This window comes from Cuculus canorus, chromosome 2 (genome assembly GCF_017976375.1).
Source record: "Cuculus canorus isolate bCucCan1 chromosome 2, bCucCan1.pri, whole genome shotgun sequence".
NCBI lineage: Eukaryota > Metazoa > Chordata > Aves > Cuculiformes > Cuculidae > Cuculus > Cuculus canorus.
Window position 1 is genome coordinate 154127854 of NC_071402.1, and position 19144 is coordinate 154146997.

General features: G+C 40.8%; 1 protein-coding gene across 3 annotated transcripts in view; it reads left to right on the forward strand.

The window, feature by feature from the left end:
* XYLB (xylulokinase) overlaps positions 1-18935 on the forward strand; it is a 97611-nt gene extending 78676 nt beyond the window's left edge. The window contains exons 16-19 of one of the 3 annotated variants that reach the window (XM_009558300.2): positions 2933-2991; positions 7799-7886; positions 9806-9900; positions 18499-18935. In XM_009558300.2, coding sequence (XP_009556595.1) covers positions 2933-2991; positions 7799-7886; positions 9806-9900; positions 18499-18582 — 326 coding nt within the window. In that variant the 3' untranslated portion in view covers positions 18583-18935. The remainder of the gene's footprint in view (positions 1-2932; positions 2992-7798; positions 7887-9805; positions 9901-18498) is intronic. The other 2 variants (XM_054059798.1, XR_008448750.1) reach the window with 2 other exon arrangements.
* Positions 18936-19144: the final 209 nt, after the last annotated feature.

Genomic DNA, 19144 nt, shown 5'->3' on the forward strand with positions numbered 1-19144 from the left:
GAACACTGCTAGTGATGGATGAACAATGCCTTTGTTACTGCCCCTGTATACATAAATGATGGGCTTGCTTTCTTTATTTATAAGATGTATCCAATTACACATCTTAGACCGAGTGTCCGCCGTTCAGTAAAGCACACAATATTGGCATTAAAAAGACAACCTGTGAGATCAGTGATCAGTGCATTTTCCTCGCTCTCTAGAGAAACACTGAAATAAGAGGTAAACCTAAAATTCAGCAAATTCAAATGAGTTCTTTTGGGACCTGCCCCTCATCTGTAAGAGGTGACTGAAACTCAACCAGGGAAGCGGTTGCCTCTTCTCTAGCCTTATGCAGTGCTTCCTCTGGAAATGCAGCACGCCAGGTTCATCTGAGATCACTCTTCCACATGGCCTGGATGGATCAGTCCCAGCAGTACAGGAGGTCAGATTCTGCTGTCAGACATGGATGGCTAAGGTTCACTAGGCTGTTACCTACTGGGATATGTTTTGGTGAAGCAAGCCATACGTATTTTTTGAAGTGAAAGAGAATGAATGGTTTTGCCCTTCATGTAGCTTCAGCCTAGGGTTTTGGAGCTTTTTAATTATGTATCTGTGTGTGTTCTTACTCACGAGACACTTCACAGTGTAAGTTGGGTTAGTTTCTTTTATCAAGTAGGTTAGCTATATGTTGAAATAATTCTTAATATTTTGCTATGAAGAAAATAGTCTGGATTAAAATGGGTGTGCAGATAATCAGGGTGTTAAACACTTTTAGACTTGAGATCTGTTTGCCCTCTTGATGGATATCTAACTCAACTAAGAGTAGAATAAATACATGCTCATGAGTGGTTTGTATTGAATAGCTAATGCACTGCAAATTCACCCCTAATTTTCTTAAGGTAAATTATTTATATAGAAATATCCTGAGTTACAGTTATGGCATAAATTGATAACATAGCCAATACCTGAATCTTCTGACCTAGTAAGGAGTAAGTCTCCTGCCCAGTCCTTGATTCTGAATGCAGAGGTGTTATCTGTTATGGGGGCACTGGAGAAGGCACAAGCCAGCTCTACCTTGCCTATCAGTTACAGTGCCAGTGAAAGCAGAAAGCAATATATACTGACAGAGCTCCAAAACATTTGGAAAGTTGTGAAGCAGAAGCCCTAACATAGAGAGCTGGCATGCAGATGGAAGTGCAAGAAGCAGTTGAGCTAAGATGTGTTTGCAGTTTTCACAGAGTTGGTTGCTTTTTGGCTTTACAGGTTTTATATTGTCCACCATTCTTTCCTGATGGTGATAGCCCAGCTGTTCATTAAACCTCTTTCCAAAGCCTGTGGAGGGCAAAGATGCCTTATTCTTTGGTTTTAGCTGCTGTGAAGTCTAGCAAACATTTATTTCTCATTCTGTCTTACTGTCTGTCTCTGAAATGTGGTGTTTTCATATTGGATATGGTAGTTCTGCAAGAATTTATATTCAGAACAAGGTTTAGCAAAACAGAGTTGTGACTACTAGGCAGATCATTTAGAATTCAGTTTGGTTTCTAGGAACAGAGACTTACTGGTTATTTTTCACTGGTTACTGTGCTGATATGTTGTTGTGATAATCTTGGCAGGGATCTATCACTCTATGTTGATATAATTGAAACTTGTTTTCCCAGAAGAATCACTCTGCTGTTTGTTTTATTTGTTTACTGACATTGACAGAGATCCTAATGGCTTTTAAAACCCAATTTGTGCATCACTGAATATCCTCCAAAGAGGAAAATAAAATTAAATTTATCAGTAAACTAGGGTCCCCCATGGAATGCTTTATCTGAGTCTTAGACTCCACCTGAGCACCTAGCTGTGGGCCTAGAAATGGCATAGTGAGCTGCATGTCTTCTTTATTTCTAATTCCATCTTCAGGGCTTTTGTCATTAAGATACTTAAAAGGATAAATGACAATAAGTGATTTAGGGCATCAATATAAGTTGACCAACTTTGCCTTGTGAGAAATAAATTATGTATAGCATTTATTAAAAAGGAGGTCAAGATGACAAAACAATAGCCACGTAAAATTCCCCTTTTGGGAGAGTATACATGATGGTATTGCTTGTTATTGTTATTAATCAGGATAATTAATTGTTTAGATTTTTTAAACATACAGTATCGAAGTATTTATGCATTTAATTTGTTCTAAGCCTTTGAAGAATTTCAGTGAGATCATTTGGACTACTTATGTTCGTAACGCCTTTTTGAATTGTGGTTATGGGTAGATATATGGCTGGTTGCATACTGTGCCCTAGAGGAGTATGCACACAAATAAACAACGAGGCACAGGACAGACATTCAGGAATGTGAGAAAAAGCAGTAGGTTTCTTTAAGGACTAAAGCATGCAGGATAATTTTTTTAACATCCCCAAAGTTGTGGATTTGCACTGTGTGAAGATTCAGATATTTTTTTTATTTTATTGAAGTGACTCTAATTACCTTCTGACACACTTCCTTGCCATTCACGCATATAGGAATTGCCCAGGTTTCAGTGAATTCTGACTGTGAATGTCAGGAGGAGATAAGTTTGGAAAATACTGCTGATTTTAAAGGTTATCTGTCAGTTTATATATATACACAGCTATGAGCCAAACCAATCTGACCTCAAACCAGGGCTGTAGTATAATAGCACTCTGCCTTTCTTATTTTATATCTCCTTTTCAAATCTCCCTGACTTCAACAGCAGTATAATAATAATAGATCTGCAATATTTATGTTGCTTCTTTTAAGGAAGTATTCTAATGTGCCTTGGAAAGATGTGTAATTACTCATATCTCCTTTTTTACAGAAGGTAAATTAGAGGTACAGAAAGAGAGCCCAGACCATCTGACTCTCACTTCCTTGTTCTCATTGTTTGCTTCAGTAGTGCAAATCTTGACAATATGCACTTTCAGTCTGATCTATATGTTGTGTTGCATTGCAGTGCCCAGAACAAGGATTTTGGCTACTGGTGGTGCATCTCACAATGAGAAGATCCTGCAGGTAAGTAGAAAATTGAACTGTACTTGCAGTTATACCTGCATTTTTATTTTGATGTACTGAATCCAAATCACTGCAGCTGCACGGGAAGGTATGGATATGGAATTGTGAATGTGTTGCAGTTCTTCAAGGCTTTTCTTCGGGTTTAGTGTGGAAACCATTAGCCCAATGCTAATTTTGTATTGAACTTCAAAGGTTTTTTTACACTCGTCTGGTTTTATGGATGTGTATCAGAAGCACTGGTGATTTTCAGGTCTCATCTCTTACATCAAATCAGTCAGCAAAGAAATAATGAAGAGACTTGAAATGATACCTGAGGCTTTTGTAGTTTTTGTCATTCAAATTGAAGTCGGAGCATGGATTTAAAGCAAAGGGGGATTTTGCTGGTGCTGAACACTCACCACCCCCCCCAAATATACAAAATCCCCTAAATAAACCCCCAAACCCTGCCCTGGTTGTTCTAAGTATCTGTTACTTATTAGCATTGTGTTACATGTTGGGGGGAGTCTGTCCTCTCTCTTCCCAGTTCCTCCACTTCTGATGCCACTGCTGCACATCCAGCCCTGATTACAATCCTACATATGTCTTCTTGAGAACAGAGTACTGCGTGCTCTCTGATTCTGCCCATTGAGATGTGGCAAAGCCTTGTTCACGCACGGTGAGAGGCCTCTCACCTGGCTTTTGCTGTCACAGAACTAGATGTCTGGGTTGGGATTCATCTTGCCTGAATCCAGTCATCTGTGATGTGATGTCTGTGTACAATCTGTCAATCCCTTAATAGTCAGGGGAGATCCAGTCAGTTACTTTGCAAAGGAAACCGGATGGTGTTTTAGCTTATCAAATGTAGATGTCTCCCTCCGGGTGAGCCAAAGAGTTTTCTGTACTCCACTGACTGCCTTGACATTCTCCCCTTTGACTAGAAGTGCAGACTGAGCCTGGAGGTAGATATTTACACCAAAAGGCACCTGTCTTAATCTTGGGTTAAGTCCTGGCACTAAAGTTAGTCAACACAGGGTGAATTCTTTCCTGGAGATGCTTTTCTGTCAGCTAGAGTCTAGAGGCCAGCCTTGGCTACCCACTGTACTGTTTGACAGTTGCAGTCATATGAAAGGAAGCTCGTCTACACTGCAAAATCTGAGCTAGAATAAATGGAGGCTGCAAAGCAAAGAGCAGAAAGTTCTATCTCTCCTGAGACATTGAAAACACGTTTGTATAACCATTGGTTGTACAGCTGAGTGTGACACAACAAATTTGGCATGTTTTGCCTGTAAATGTCACTTCTCTTCATCTGCTTTGGTTATTTTGCTTAGGAACTTGATGCTGGAAAATTAACTGATAGGTTAATTGCTTAAAACATTGGTCCCTACTGGAGCAATTCTACTAAGAAAATGTCGGGAAAGAGATTGGTTTAATAGATGAGTTTGTTTTTAAAGCTGTATTTCCAAGTAAAGTGCCAGGAGGATTTCCTTGCTGTGGAATGAAAGCAGAGAGTTGAATATTCTTACTATCTGTAGTTCTGCAACACGCACAGCTGAAAAATAGTGGAGATGGGAGAGTGCTCCCATCTGTGGTGCTTGCTCTTCATGTGTAGCAATACGGCTGCTTTTAAAACTCATTAGAAGTGTCTTAAAATAATATGATCAATACAGTGTCATTCACTTAATTCAATCGCTGGTTAATTAGGTCCTCCTTTTTAATTGAATCAAAACCTCAGAAACCATATCAGTTGCATGAAGAATAACAGCTTCCACCCTTATCGTGGTCAGTTTTGGATAATTTGTTCCAGAGCTACAAAAGACTATCATTTAATTAATCAACATTCAGTAACTCCTATATTTTACACCGCAAAGGGGGGAATTTAGGAGTAGCTGTTAAAAAATATAGTAGGGCAGCTTTATTCATGGTTCTGGGAAGCTTTTTATAACATATGTGGTGCTTGATTAATGACCACGTGAAACACGGTGAAATATTTTTAACAGTCAAACCTCTAACAGTTTCTTCTAAAATTATTCATGAGAGAGACCACAGTTTCAAGTGACTTACTAAGTATATGAACTTTGAATAATTTTAGTTTTATAATCATGTGGCACAAAAGGTAATTATTTGTAGTATTACTGCACTTGTTAGTATTCAGTGTGGAGCAGGACTGCATTGTACAAGGCTCTGTAGAGATGCAAAAAATCCCTCTGTTGTAAAAAGGAGCATGCAATTCCAGTTTAAGACAAGGAATACCTCTTAGAGCTGAGATGAAGAAGCAGATGGGGAATGTGCTGAAACAATATGGTAGTATTGGCTGGCAAGATGGGCAGTAGAACCAGCATTCTGTGACCTTATCATTTCCAGAGGGCTTTTTAATAGATACCATGATTAATTTTCCATTTGTCCTCTAGCACTGAAGCTCATATATTGCTCAGTGCTTGCTTGCGAGCTAAGTTAGGCAAGACTGACTTGGCAGTCTTACCAGAAGAGAGTGTTTTAAGTGGATAAGCTCAGGCTTTCACTGGATTCTAGTTAGGAACCAGCCACAATTGTTTAATATTATGAAAACTGGTGATTTTTCAAAGGCTTTGATTTGCAGATTCCCCACAAACTTTCAGAGAAAGAAGCAAAAACCTTTAGAAATGCCATGTAAGGTTATTTTCTATAGCATATATGGATTGAAAATCTTAGTAATCTTTTATGAATCCCTGGGGCCCATCATCAATAGGGCTGTACATCCCTGGTGTAGGGGTGGAGATCACTAATCCAAATGGTCTGGGTTCCTGGACTCTGTCACCTTATTTTAGACTCTCTTGGACTGATGTTAATTGGGTGATACAGTGTTCCCTTTGGCAAAAGTAATAAAACCAGCACAAGTTAAATCTGAATTGTTAACCTGCTTCTTGTGTCGCTCAGCCTTAGGGGATACCTGCAATCCTAGACATGATGAAACCAAAATGCAAAGAGTTGGTTGACAATGTTTTCAGAAAAATGTTCTTCAACTTGCTATGGCCCTATTCAAATACGTCTTCATTTGCCCCCTTTGATCATAGAACCATAGAATAGTTTGGGTTGGAAGGGACCTTAAAGATCATCCAATTCTAACCTGTCTGCTATTGGCAGGGATACCTCCCACTAGATCAGGCTGCCCAAGGCCCCGTCTGACCTGGCCTTGAGCACGTCCAGGGATGGGGCAGCCACAACTTCCCTGGGAAACCTGTTCCAGTGCCTCACCACTATGATGGTGAAGAAATTCCTCCTTATGTCTAGTCTAAATCTGCCCCTCTCCAATTTATACCCATTGCCCCTAGTCCCATCACTACATGCCTTTGTAAAAAGTCCCTCCCCAGCTTTCCTGTAGGCCCCTTTCAGGTACTGGAAGGTTGCTGTAAGGTCTCCTCAGAGCCTTCTGTTCTCCACGTTGCATAAGCCCAACTCTTTCAGCCTGTCGTCATACAGGAGGTGCTCCAGCCCTCTGATCATCCTTGTAGCTGAGGAATAGAGGGGCAGAATCACCTCCCTCACCCTGATGGCCATGTTACTTTTGATGCAGGCCAGGATACGGTTTGCCTTCTTGGCTGCGAGCGCATATTGCCGGCTCGTGTCGAGCTTCTCATCAATCAGCATTCTCAAGTCCTTCTCTGCAGGGCTGCTCTCAATCACATCATCCCCTATCTTGTATTGAAACCGGGGATTGCCCCAACCCAGGTGTAGGACCTTGCACTTGGCCTTGTTGAACCTCATGGCGTTCACACAAACCCATTTCTCCAGGTCCCTCTGGATGACATCCCGTCCCTTGGGTGTGGCAACTGCACCGCTCAGCTTAGTGTCATCTGCAAACTTGCTGAGGGTGCACTCAATCTCGCTGTCAATATAATTGATGAAGATATTAAACAGCACCGGTCCCAGTATGGGCCTCTGAGAGACACCACTTGTCACGTATCTCCATCCAGACATTGAGCCATTGACCGCTGCTCACTGAATATGACCATCCAACCAATTCCTTATCCACCAAACAGTCTACCCATCAAATCCGTATCTCTCCAATTTAAAGAGAAGGATGTTGTGGGGCACTGTGTCAAAGGCTTTACAGAAATCCAGACAGATCACATCCATTGGTTTTCCTGTGTCCACTGCTGTGGTTACCCCATCATAGAAAGCCATTAGGTGGTCAGACAGGACTTGCCCCTGGTGAAGCCATGCTGGCTGCCACTAATCGCCTCCCTGTCCTCCATATGCTTAAGCATGGCTTATAGGAAGATCCATTCCATGATCTTCCCAGGCACAGAGATGAGGCTGGCAGGTTGGTAGTTCCCAGGGTCATCTTTTCTACCCTGTGTAAAAATGGGCACAACGTTACCCTTCTTCCTGTCACCAGGGACTTCTCCTGACTGCCATGACTTTTCAAATATTATGGAGAGTGGCTTGGAACCACATCTGCCAATTCCCAGCCATAAATGTGATAGAAGAATGCAGGCACCAGTAGTAGATTTCTGAATGGATCTCCTTGCCCTGATGGCACAAGTTGATTGTGTGGGCTTGTAAGGGAAACAATGGTTGAACTCACGTTCCTCTGAACTTGTAGTAAAGAGATCTGGAGAGAACTGGGACTTTATTTTCTGGCTGCAGTTACCTCTCTAGCTTAGATTTACGAATACCCTGTTGTGTGGCAAGTTCAAGACTCATTGTTCCCTGTGGTGCTTCTTTCCATGGGTGCCCAAATGTTTGGCTGGGGTGAATGGTCTTGCTTTGCTTTCCTGAGCAGTGATAGGGTATTGGTTATCCCTTGTTTTCCATGGACATCCATAACTGGTGCTTTGATACTTCTCAGGTCCTGTCTGATGTGTTCAACGCACCAGTGTACACTATCGATACCACCAACTCTGCTTGTTTAGGAAGTGCTTACAGAGCAATTCATGGTAAGACTGTAAAGAGATCCTTCTGAGTGGTCTGGGCATTTAATTTCATTTGGATAATACTTGGGATTAACATTACTGAAAATGAGGGGAGAATAAAGCTGTGTGGATCTGACTGGAAGGTTGCTCTGGTCAAAGAGGTATTTTTACTCTTAGCGTGCTTGGATCAGGACCAAAAATAACATTTACATTATAATTTAAGTCTGGTGGCTGCTTCTCAATGTAGGGTTAGGGCCTGGAAGCTATGGATACTGACAGGGGGAGGTCTGGGACCTTAATGTGTTGAGTTGCTGTCTCTGTGTGCTGCTTTTGGAAGAATACAACCAACGAAAGGTGTTGGTGTAGCCTGCTGCCCTGGCTTGTGGAGCAGGCTGTAAACTGGATTGCCGAAATGGTTAAAACAAACAAAAGATCTATCCTAGCAAAGAAGATCAGAGAGGACAGGGATGACAGGACTGGTAATACTGCTGGCCAAGTAAATTAAACCTACATGTATCTTCTAGCTTTTAAACATCAAGATGAAGGATATGCAAGGTGTCCTGAGCTTCAGGCTTGAGTATGCACTTTCTCTTGTAAACGCAGGATACTCTTAGGTTGACCAGTCATTTTACTTGTTGTACTCCATCACTCACTGTAATGCAGCAATCTAAGTCCAGATTTGAAGTGTTAATTAACCTGTGTCTATTAAAACATGTAGTTGTATGTCAAGGGTGGACCATCAGCAGTTTAAGAGTTGAATCTGAGGTGGGAAATTTTATTCACATATTTTAAAATAGTCTCTAATATCTTACAGCTAAACGAGTCAAGGATTGTGTATCAAATTCTGAAGTCCTTACTTAGGCCAGCTACTGTAAGGTCAGTTTTTCTGGTTAGATGCTATAGAATTTGGACCTTAAGGCACATGTAGCTTCTGTCCAGGTTCATGTAATATCATGAGATTGAAACAAGCATAGAAAAGATAACATCAGCCAGGTTTTAATTTTAGAAGCAAATTCTGCTGTCTCATTATAGCATCTGAAGACTACATGCTCTCTTGTATCTGAAAACAGCACAGAAAACTGCATAGCCAAAACTTGAGTTGATGTGTTTACTGAACTCACATGTTGTCCTCTTAATTTCCAGAAAAGGCACAAGGGTTCTGTCAGGCAAAGAGCATTTGAGTGAGGATTTCAGATACCATGCTGATGGAGGGACTCCTTAGCTCAGGTACTCTGCCAGCCAAGCCCCAGAGGCATACTCTGTGTGTTTCTAAATGGCATTTTTGATTGATGCTTTCAGCTGACTCACTCTTGGCTAGGCAAAGGAATTGAGTAAAATTGAAGACTTGCTAATATAAATGAAATATTGATGGCAAGAGCTCCTTAATAATATTACTGTGTACATCTTCAAGTAGGGTGTTCTGCAGTTAGCCTGGGGTTCTTAGCAGGTGTAACAAGGAACTCCTGAAATTCTGATTCTGCGATTCACCTGGAAAGCAAAAAGCAGTAGTAGCAGAACTCTGGTGTTAATCTGCTTCCATATATATATATATATTTTTAATAATTTGTAGCATGTGTTTCTTGACAGTGTTTTAATTTATTTTCCTTTTTCATTTAGTGACATTTTGTCCTCGAATCTCTTTATGTTTTTGCTGCTGTTTACTGTATTGTTGTAGCCATAAATAATTACTGATATTGCCGAGTAGTGCTTCTGCTGCTTACAAATTCTCCAGGGTACGAATTGAGTGATTGGCAAAAACTCAATCAGAGTCCCCACTTCCTGGGCTAGCGCGTTGGTATGTAAGATCTTCTGCCATTTATCCTTCAATCTTGAATGCTGACCTGACCAGGGATGATCAATATAATGTATTAATTTGCCAGGGAGTTAAGGCACATCCCTCATCGTGCTTTTTGCATTGATCAGGATCGTGATTCTCATTGCAGGGCTTGTAGCTGAGATGAATGTGTCCTTGGCTGATGTTGTGAAATTAGCACCAGAGCCTAGATTGGCTGCTACACCAACCACTGGGGCTGAGGAGGTAAGCGACCTTGGGAATACCATTTCTCTTTTCATTTCCTATCTGATTCAAAACGTAGTGGGTTGCTAATTTTTCTAGCAGATTAATTTAAGAAATTCTTTGTTACACAATTCTTGTTGTAAAGATTGAATTGATTTGGAGAGATCTCTAGTGTTGTAATGATGCAGTAATCTGAGTGATCATTCCATTCAGGTCTGTGAGCGTGATTTGGGCTCTTTTTTCTTAGCTGGGTGTGATCAGAGAGCAAAATCTTTTCCTGACCAAAAAAAAAAAAAAAAAAAGTTCTAAACCAGGTTGCATTTGGATATAGGTCAGTCAAGTTATAACCGATAGTATTGACAAAATAGTCCTGATTTGTCTGTGGGAAGCAGCATGGAAAAAGGTGTGGTGTTAGTGCTTTCTGGCCTCTTGGAAAAATTTCCCCCAAATCCTTCCTGTCTGATTTTAAACAGTGGTCAGGAATTGTATCTCTTTACTTGTAGCTCCCAGCTGGTAAGTGTACTAGCAGGGAGGATTCGTTAGACACGGGTCTTGGGTACCATGCCCCTCCTGGGAATTTGAGCACATACAAAGATGAAGGTTGTGCTTTATGAGGCCACATATATAGAACAAAAATCCCAGTCACTGTTGCTGTGTGGTTCCAGCCCCTGTAAAACCAAGGAAGGAATTGTTATCAGGTTCTCCAGTGCAACCCTGCACCTCTCACTAAGCGGTGCCAAAGGCCTTAGTTCACACCAGCTCCTGAAAGATAATGTCCAGTAATAAATATACAATACAGCAAGATTCCTAGAGAACACAAGTTTAAATAACAGAAGGTGAGTCTAACTCTGTCTTCAGCTGTTCAGGAACTTATTTTACATCAATACAGCCTTACGCTCTCTGTTTATGACATTTGGATGTGCCCTAACTACAAGCAACAAGGTTTTACAGCTTTTATTTAAACTGGGAAATTAATGATCTGCCAGAACTACTAACTCTCAGCTACATGTGTAGTGGAGCACCAGATATCATCATGAGTAATAATAGAAATGATCATGCTGCATTGTGCCTGCCAGCATGTTATTTAATTATTAACTGAGATGGAGGAGCTCAGTAATCGAATAGAAGTCCCCTTCAGAAATATTAAGACATTGAATAATTTAAACTTGATTGATCTGATCTCATTTACTCAACCTTCCCCCCTCATTTTGAAAGATAAAATAATTAACAGCAGTGGCCTGTGTTGTGTGTGTTGCAGCTGAAGCCCTCTGCAGGGAGCACACTTCAGGAGCAGATCCCTGGTGTCCGAGTCAACCTCACGTTGCTGCCCTGTTCCCCCCAAAAATGCTGTCTGCTCAAAAGCTGCTAGGCTAGCTTGTGGGGAGGTGGAGAGAGCCCAGAGACCTGCTTTTGACCCCCTGGTGCTGCTTCAGCTATAAAACTCAAGGGCAGGGAATACAGCTGTCACTCACAGGGGCCTTTCAAGAGCAGGAGCACCTTGTACTCCTACAGGGGCCAAGTAAGCTGACTGGAAAGATCAGGGAGGAATTCATTCACCTCTTTCTATTTTGCTGTCTGCATAAAATGGCCTGGAAGCTAAAAGAGTTAATTATCTGCCTCTCGATACTTTTCTTTTCCTTTTCCACTCAGTTAGAACTGGCTCTCATAGCATATCTTTTTATTAGTTTTCAATGATGTACAGCAATGAATTATTGCCCCAGCAGACAGGAGTGAATGATAGAGAGGGTAGTGGCCAAAGAGCAAGTGAAGGAATAACTGTTCCTGTGCTTTAGCTTGGCTTGCCAGCTTCATTCCGTTAAAAGCAGCTTCTTGCGATTCCGTATCCCAAAGCATTTTTTTTTTCTTCCTGTCTTATAATTTTGCATTTGATGGTGGATTCCCTGGCTAGTTTCATGGCTGTGAAACTGCAGAAAGCCAGAGGGCCTGTCAGTAATAGAGTGTGCTAGCCTGAACAGTGCAGTAAAAATACATAATGTGATGAGTCAGTTTGATTCTGTTTTTTACAGAGCTGCATCTCCCTGTCCATCCAATTTCATTCTGTTGAGGTTAGAGGCTTTCACTTAAATGACGGTTCTTTTTATAAACTTCAAAGTCATCCTGAGGTTAAGTTCTGTCTCACTGAGGAGCTCTTCTGAAAGAGTCTAGCTAACCAATGTGAAATTCCCCGGACCACTTTCCTACAGTTTTTTGGATTGCTATAGCTAAATCTTGGCAGGATAGAGAAAAAGCAGGTCATAACACAGCAATCTGCTCTGGTTTCATCCTTTCTTCCTGGTATAGGTCAGAGGCAACATGTGTTAGATCATTGGAGGGAGGAAAACCTCTTATAGACAGAGGTCAAACAACAGTTTGATGTAGCTTCGTTGCCAAGGCTTTGTGTAGGATTTTCCAGGAACCAAAAATGCAAAAATTGTTTTTTTGGTTGCTGAAGGATCCTTTGTAGTAATGAGAGTGATTTCAAAAAGGGAAAGCAGGGCACACAAAACACCTCTTCTGGTTCAATTAAGCTGATGGGCAGGTAAAATAGTAAAGTCACAAGATGGGAGACATAGAGCTTGTGATGAGTAATGACTTAGTGGAAACTGAGGTCCTGTAAGTTGCAGCTTGCCTAGAATGTAGTGATAGGATGAGAGGTAATGGTTTGAAGCTGAAAGAGTGGACATTTAGATTAGGTAGTAGGAAAATTTTTTTTCCTGTGAGGGTGGTGAGGCACTGGAACAGGTTTTCCAGAGAAGTCATGGATGCCCCATCCCTGGAGGTTTTCAAGACCAGGTTGGATGAGGCTTTGAGTAGCCTGATCCAGTGGAAGGTGTCCCTGCTGGCAGGGGTGTTGGAACTGATGAATCTTTAAGGTGCTTTTCAACCCGAACTGTTCTATGATTCTATGAAATATGACTTTATCTTGTAGCAGACCATCCTGCCTGGAAGAGACCACTGAAAAGAGGATAAATCCCTCTATGTGGCTGTGACCTTAAGTCTCTTAGTTGAACCTGATTTCACAGTCTGTTTGTAGTGTGTGGGCTCACCCAGCTTGAGCTTGTTTCTAATTCTGTCAAGACTCAAACAGGTTATAAGTTATTCTGGTGGTAACCATCATGGTAACTCAATCAGGCCAGCTGAAGTCATCATCTGTGGGTTAACCTGATGAATTCTTCTCCCCTGTTTTCAGAACAGCACAAATTAAAGAGTCATTTTGCCTCTTTGGAGCCTGCTCTTTCCCTCAAGGAAAAAGATTAATCAGAACCACTATGCATGACAGAAATAACCAGGAGATTGTAGAGCAATAAATATATGTTAACAGACAGAAAGAATCTATTATTCTGGCATTAGAATTCAGCTCTGTTTTAGTAATCTATTAAAACAGAGATGGTTGGCTAGTTGGTTAATTAAGCAAAAAGGCATGAGAGAGAACATGATTATCTGGAGTTGATCACTTGTGTTTATATAGGCCATGCGCCTATGTTGTACTGTCAGATTTATTGTAATATTGTTGTGTAGGATTTGGTAGTGAGAAGGTGTAGTGCAGTTCACTACCTCTGGATGTGTAATTTTTGATTGCATTATTGACTGTACTGAAATGTATTAATATTAATCCTGCAAAAGTTTGAGAAGGGCTAATGTAGAAGTAACAGTTTTTCTTGACTTCGGTGAATTGCCTTATAAGTTGGTGGATTTATAGAAGTGACCCTATTACCCAGGAAGGTTATAATGACCTATTTATTGATTTAAAATAATGGTATTTTTGTTGAGTTAGATTTTGGAGGAGGGAGGTTGTTTTCCAGAATTGGTTTAGGCTGGTAATTTAGTGCAAAGTAGGTAATAATAACACAACCACAAAAAAATATAATAGGTATTGATGGGCATTTGATTAAGGTGATTTGTGTAGCCAATAAGTTTTGGGTTTTTTTAAACCTATTAAACTGACTAAGATAGGCTTGCAGAATGAACATTCGAAGTGAATGAAGTGAGTTTGAGCTGTGGTTCCTTGGAGTAGTCTTCAGAATATTTCAGGACACTGTCATATACTTTCTGCTTTAAAAGTATTCTTCGTGTATTAAGAAAGATGAACAAGTCCTATGATGTAAAAATAAAACATCTGCATGTCTTGATTTCTTAGGCAAATCTCTGAGTAATTTGAATTTGGTAAAAAAAAAAGGAACCTTTCAAAAGTAGCAAGTATTTGTGAGAGACTGATTAGTTTTAATCTATTCAGAGTAGATTAAATGTACTCAGGTAGCTTAAAATCAGATAATCATCAGCATCATCTTTGTAATTTGCAAGTTTTGAATTGCTCCAGTCATTGGCTAACACAGCATTGCAGGAGATAGAAGGGTCCATGTGGATTGTCACTTGTAGTAATAATTTGGAGCTAGTTTTGCTTTAGGAGGATGAGAGGGGCAATGTCCCATTGTCCCAGACTGCACAAAGACAGTAAAAGCCCTGCTGAGTTCATAGGCTTGGTACTATGGTGAGATATAGTACGAGGATGACATATTTTATCTGTACTTGAGAGCAAGGTAACATTTATTTGAATACATTTTCTAGGGAGGGCAGGATAAGTTATTCTCTGTTGTAATGCAGTATTTATCATTAGCATTTTCTTAGTTATTTGTGGGACTGTTGGACTGTGGCCAGATTGTCCCAGGAGAGACATTTAGGTTTGTAAATGAAGCCGTCGAAGTACAGCTCATGTTGTGGAGTAGACTATAGAGATAAGCAGGAGAAAAGGCTGTGATATAACAAGGACAATTAAATTATGGACAATAATAAGGTTCGTGTTGTGGTTCGTGTAATTACTTTTGTTAAATATCATGACCTGATATATTAGGTTTGAGGCTATGACAGAGAGCGAATTTATGTTCTTGAGTTTTTATGCATCATTGAGAGTTCTTTATTCCCTTTGGACCTAAGTTATAAAAGTAAATCTATATAATTACCTCAGGAAAAAGGCTCCTGGAGTCACTTAGGAGGAGTTGCCTGAAGTTCTGTGGAGGTAGTTCAGTTGTGGCAGACTTGGAGAAGTGTCTTGTGTAGACACAATTGTGCACATATTCTTGGTTGGTGTAGTTTGTGTTTTCTTCTCCTTACTTTGTGAGCTGCACTGCTTTGGCCTCAGACTTCCGCTAGTGTCAAGCCGGTGTGTAAAATACTGCTTGTGAAAAGCTTGTAGTACTGCTGCGCTTATCATAGAATCATAGAATCAGTAAGGTTGGAAAAGAGCTCTAAGATCATCCAGTTCAATTGTCAGCCCCACACCACTATGCCTGCTAAACCATGTGCCGAAGTGCCATGTGTACATGCTTCTTGAACACCTCCAGGGAAGGAGGTGTTCACAACCCCACCACTTCCCGGCAGCTGGTTCCAATGCTTAACCACTCTTCTGGCTAAACAATCCCAGTTCCCTCAGCCACTCCTCATAAGACTTGTTCTCCAGACCTTTCACCAGCTTTGTTGTCCTTCTCTCAACACGCTCAGCAGCTCAATGTCTTTCTTGTAGTGAGGGACCCAAAACAGAGCACTGTGTTCTAGGTGTGGCGTTGTCAGTGCTTTGTACAGGGGGACAATCGCTTCCCTACTCCTGCTGGCCACACTATTTTTGATACAAGTGAGGATGCTGTTGGCCTTCTTGGCCACCTGAGCACACTGCTGGCTCATGTTCACCCAGCTATTGACCATGGTGTATTATCAGCCATGATGTGCTGGTGGTATTACAGCCAAATTCCTTGAGAAAGAGGAATGTAAAACTTTGGCTTAGCCCTCAGAACTGTGCTGCTTTTTACTGCAAATGAACAGGAGCAGTCAAGAAATATTCTTAATTTTTTTTTCATTTTTTTTCAGCTGGTCCACAATGCAGCATTCATTTACACTAATGGCTGGGAAGCTTATTGCAAATGCCTGTATTTTCTCAATTAGCAAGCTAAATGCTTAAGTCCAATAAACAGTATAAGAAACTATATCAGTAAATGTGATCATTCATTTATTTTGACACACTTTAATTCAGAGTGATGTATTAACAGTAGTGCTTCCCAACCTTCTAGTACATGCACTATTGTGTATTTTGTAAGAATATTGCTGGATGACCAGTATGGAGCCAGCTTTCTCGGCGGCTGAGCTCGCTTACCGGTGCAGCTCTTTGTGCTGAATCTTGATCAAGAAGTGCCTAGGGTTTATCAAATTTACAGAATAGCATAGTAAGAAATAGTAAGGCTTTATTATAGATGCTTCAGTGAATAAAGGAGATGTTTTTCTTTGACATACTGATACTCCCAGTATAGCCATAGTTGCCTGCTCAGTATTTTGTTTACTCTGATGTGCATATTTAGCAGAAATGGGAGCAATAATATTGTTTGGGAACATGAAAAGAATAAATATACATACTTCACTGAACCCCCAGGGTCCTCATGTAGTCAGTTAAAAATACCATGCTGAGTCATGTGGCATTTCATTACAGTGGTGCATTTTATTTTCTAACCCCATAAATCTGCATAATTCTCGGTGGATCTCGATAACACTATCCTGTGGAGAAGAGGAGTTGGAGTATATATGTGTTAAATTACTTGCCTGGCATCACTGAACAAGTCTGTTGCAGAGGTAGGAGTGAGGTTTCTCTGTTTTAATCAGTGTAAGTTTCAGACACTGTAAGCCTCAGTTAATCACCATGAGGTAAGTTTAAAAAATGTCCTGTTGAGGCTTTGACTACTGAACAGTCTCTCTTTTCATTTGCTATAGGTGCTCCTTTTCTTCTTCCCTTGGTATACTTAATCTGTTGAAGAAATGTACTTAAACTTCTGTAACATCTGGTACATAAAAGGGAGGAGTTGATCATAACAGGCAGAGTCTGTCTCTTAAGTTGTTCTTACCTGCCATCGTGGAAGATGGGAATGAAGAGATAAATCCATGATTTGCTCTTCAGACTTGAAACCGTTGTTCAGGAAGAAACACAGAAACTGAGTATTTTGCTAACCCCTGAAACTCAAGCACAAAACACGGTAGATGAGAAAAAACTCATGATATTTTCTTTCATCTCATGAAGTGTGACTCTAAGTGAGACTGCAGCTGCTGCAGAACCGTGCATAAAACTGCACAAGAGCAACCCTGTCTCTTCCTACAACCTCATAGTTTACTCTTGAACATCTTCCTCCTGAATTTTTCATGCATATACGGTTGTTGGCTGTGGCTCTTATCTGGAAAAGGATAAAATGCATTAAATGCTGGGTCTCACTTATTGATGAGAGCAGTAATTCAGTTTACTGGGTATGATTCATTATAGCTCTATAACCTCTCTGAACCTGGAGCCAGGAGCAAGACTGCCCTGATTATGAATAACCTCAGTGCAGAGAGCTTGTAGACTAGACTGGCGGCCAGTAGGATTTATTGCAGCAGGGATGTGACCTTATGGCATCCTCCTAAGGACTGATCAAGCTTGCTCCAGACCCCACACTGGCTCCTAGCAGTCCCAGCTCTGTGCTTGAGCGAGCAAATGAGTGAAGCTGTCCTGGTATGGCTTGTCAAACTACTGATTTTATTAGATAGACCGTTAAAACAAGAAAAAGGACATAATGAAATGGGTGTATCTCCCGAATCTAGATGAAGCATAATTTGGGGTTGGAGCCGGCAGTAGGGATGGGCTCTGTTCAGGATTTCTGCTATGTATTCTGGTCACATACACACAGCACATCTGTGATATGTCCTGTGATGAATTTGAAACAGAGGAAAAAAGAGGCGAAACAAATGACACAAATCCCAACATGGATCTTGCCCGTATCCAAAAGTATAGGACTTGTTTGAATCTGGGGTTTTAATCCATTTGGCTCTTGATACTTCTTTTTTATGGTTATGACAATCTACGTCTAAAAATTCCTGTAGAATTCTAGCTAGGGAAATAAATAATTAAAAAAAGCTACTCAGATACTCAGTGTAGTTGTGGAAAGAAGTTGGGTCTGCATTTGTATCCCTGGGCTTGGGATCAGTGAGCAAGGAGCCTGGCCACAGAGAATATTGTAGTTGGGAAAAATCATGGCTGTGAAAGATGTGAAGGAGAGAAGTAGTTTCAAAAGATATGGGAGCGTGAAGTGTACTTCAGAAGGCCCTGGTCAGCATATTGGCCAAGGAGGACCTTTCTGACAGGGGTGTTTGCCTGTGCTAGGAGTGGTATTGTGCTTATCAGCAAGGCAGGGGAGGAGGGAGTGAAGGCAGTGATCCATCCTGAGGAGCGGAGGGAGGCAAGGACAGGAGTTCTGCCTGAGTGATTAGGACAGCTATTACTGAGGGGGCATATCAGCTTGGGAGAGGTGACTTTAGCAGAGCTGCTTTCTCTGGAAGTAATGACTTCTGCTTATAGCGAGAGAAGCATCACAATAAGAACGACCTGTGCGTGTCATAAAATTAAGCTGTAAAGGAGATGGTAAAATGGGGTGTGACATTTGAAGAAGGAAGTCTGTGCAGCATTTTCTTGAGCAAATTGGGAAGAAAGATCCCAAACCTTCAGGTACCTATGAAGGTGCTGCATTTTCCATGTCTGAAAATGTTTTTAACTGCAGAGTGATTTAAAAATCTAATTTTTCAAGCTAGACATATTTATTTCTTTTTCCTTTTTAGCTCTATCGTCCACTTCTGAAAAGATATGCTGAGCTTGAACAGAAGGTTATCTACAACCCAGCCTCCTCTTGTCTTGCGAAATAGAAGCAAATAGAATTTATAAGTTGGCTAAAGAGTGGACTCCCAAGGAGAAGATCAAATGAAATTTGCTTGGAATTTACTGGAGTTGCTTAAATCATTTTGTTCCTCTTCATAGACAAATAATTTTTAAATGTCTGGGTTTGGTGTGTTCATGGAAGAAATTACATTGTGATTGAAGACCTGATTAAAAAAGTATCATATTGCTCTGTGTGTTTGTGACTTCAATTTTTCTTGGGTACTTTCCAGATCCTGCTTGCTGTCTTGGAATAGTTGGATGACAAAGTCAAGTCCCTTGTATACATTAATCGCTGTGCTCATCTCTATGAGCTTTGATTCCATGTATTCAGTGTGCCGGCCTCTCTGCATACCTATCTGGGACAGTATCTTAATTCCACAACGTCTCCTGCCTCAATCTTTTGAAACGATCTTTCTGTACACCTGTAACTTGTCTGTTTATATCTTTGCTGACATGAAACCAATAGAAAGCATAAGCACACTAACTTAATCCTGTCTTTCTTTAATATGTGGAGATTGGTGGTGTGAAGGCTGATTAAAGTCTTTAAAA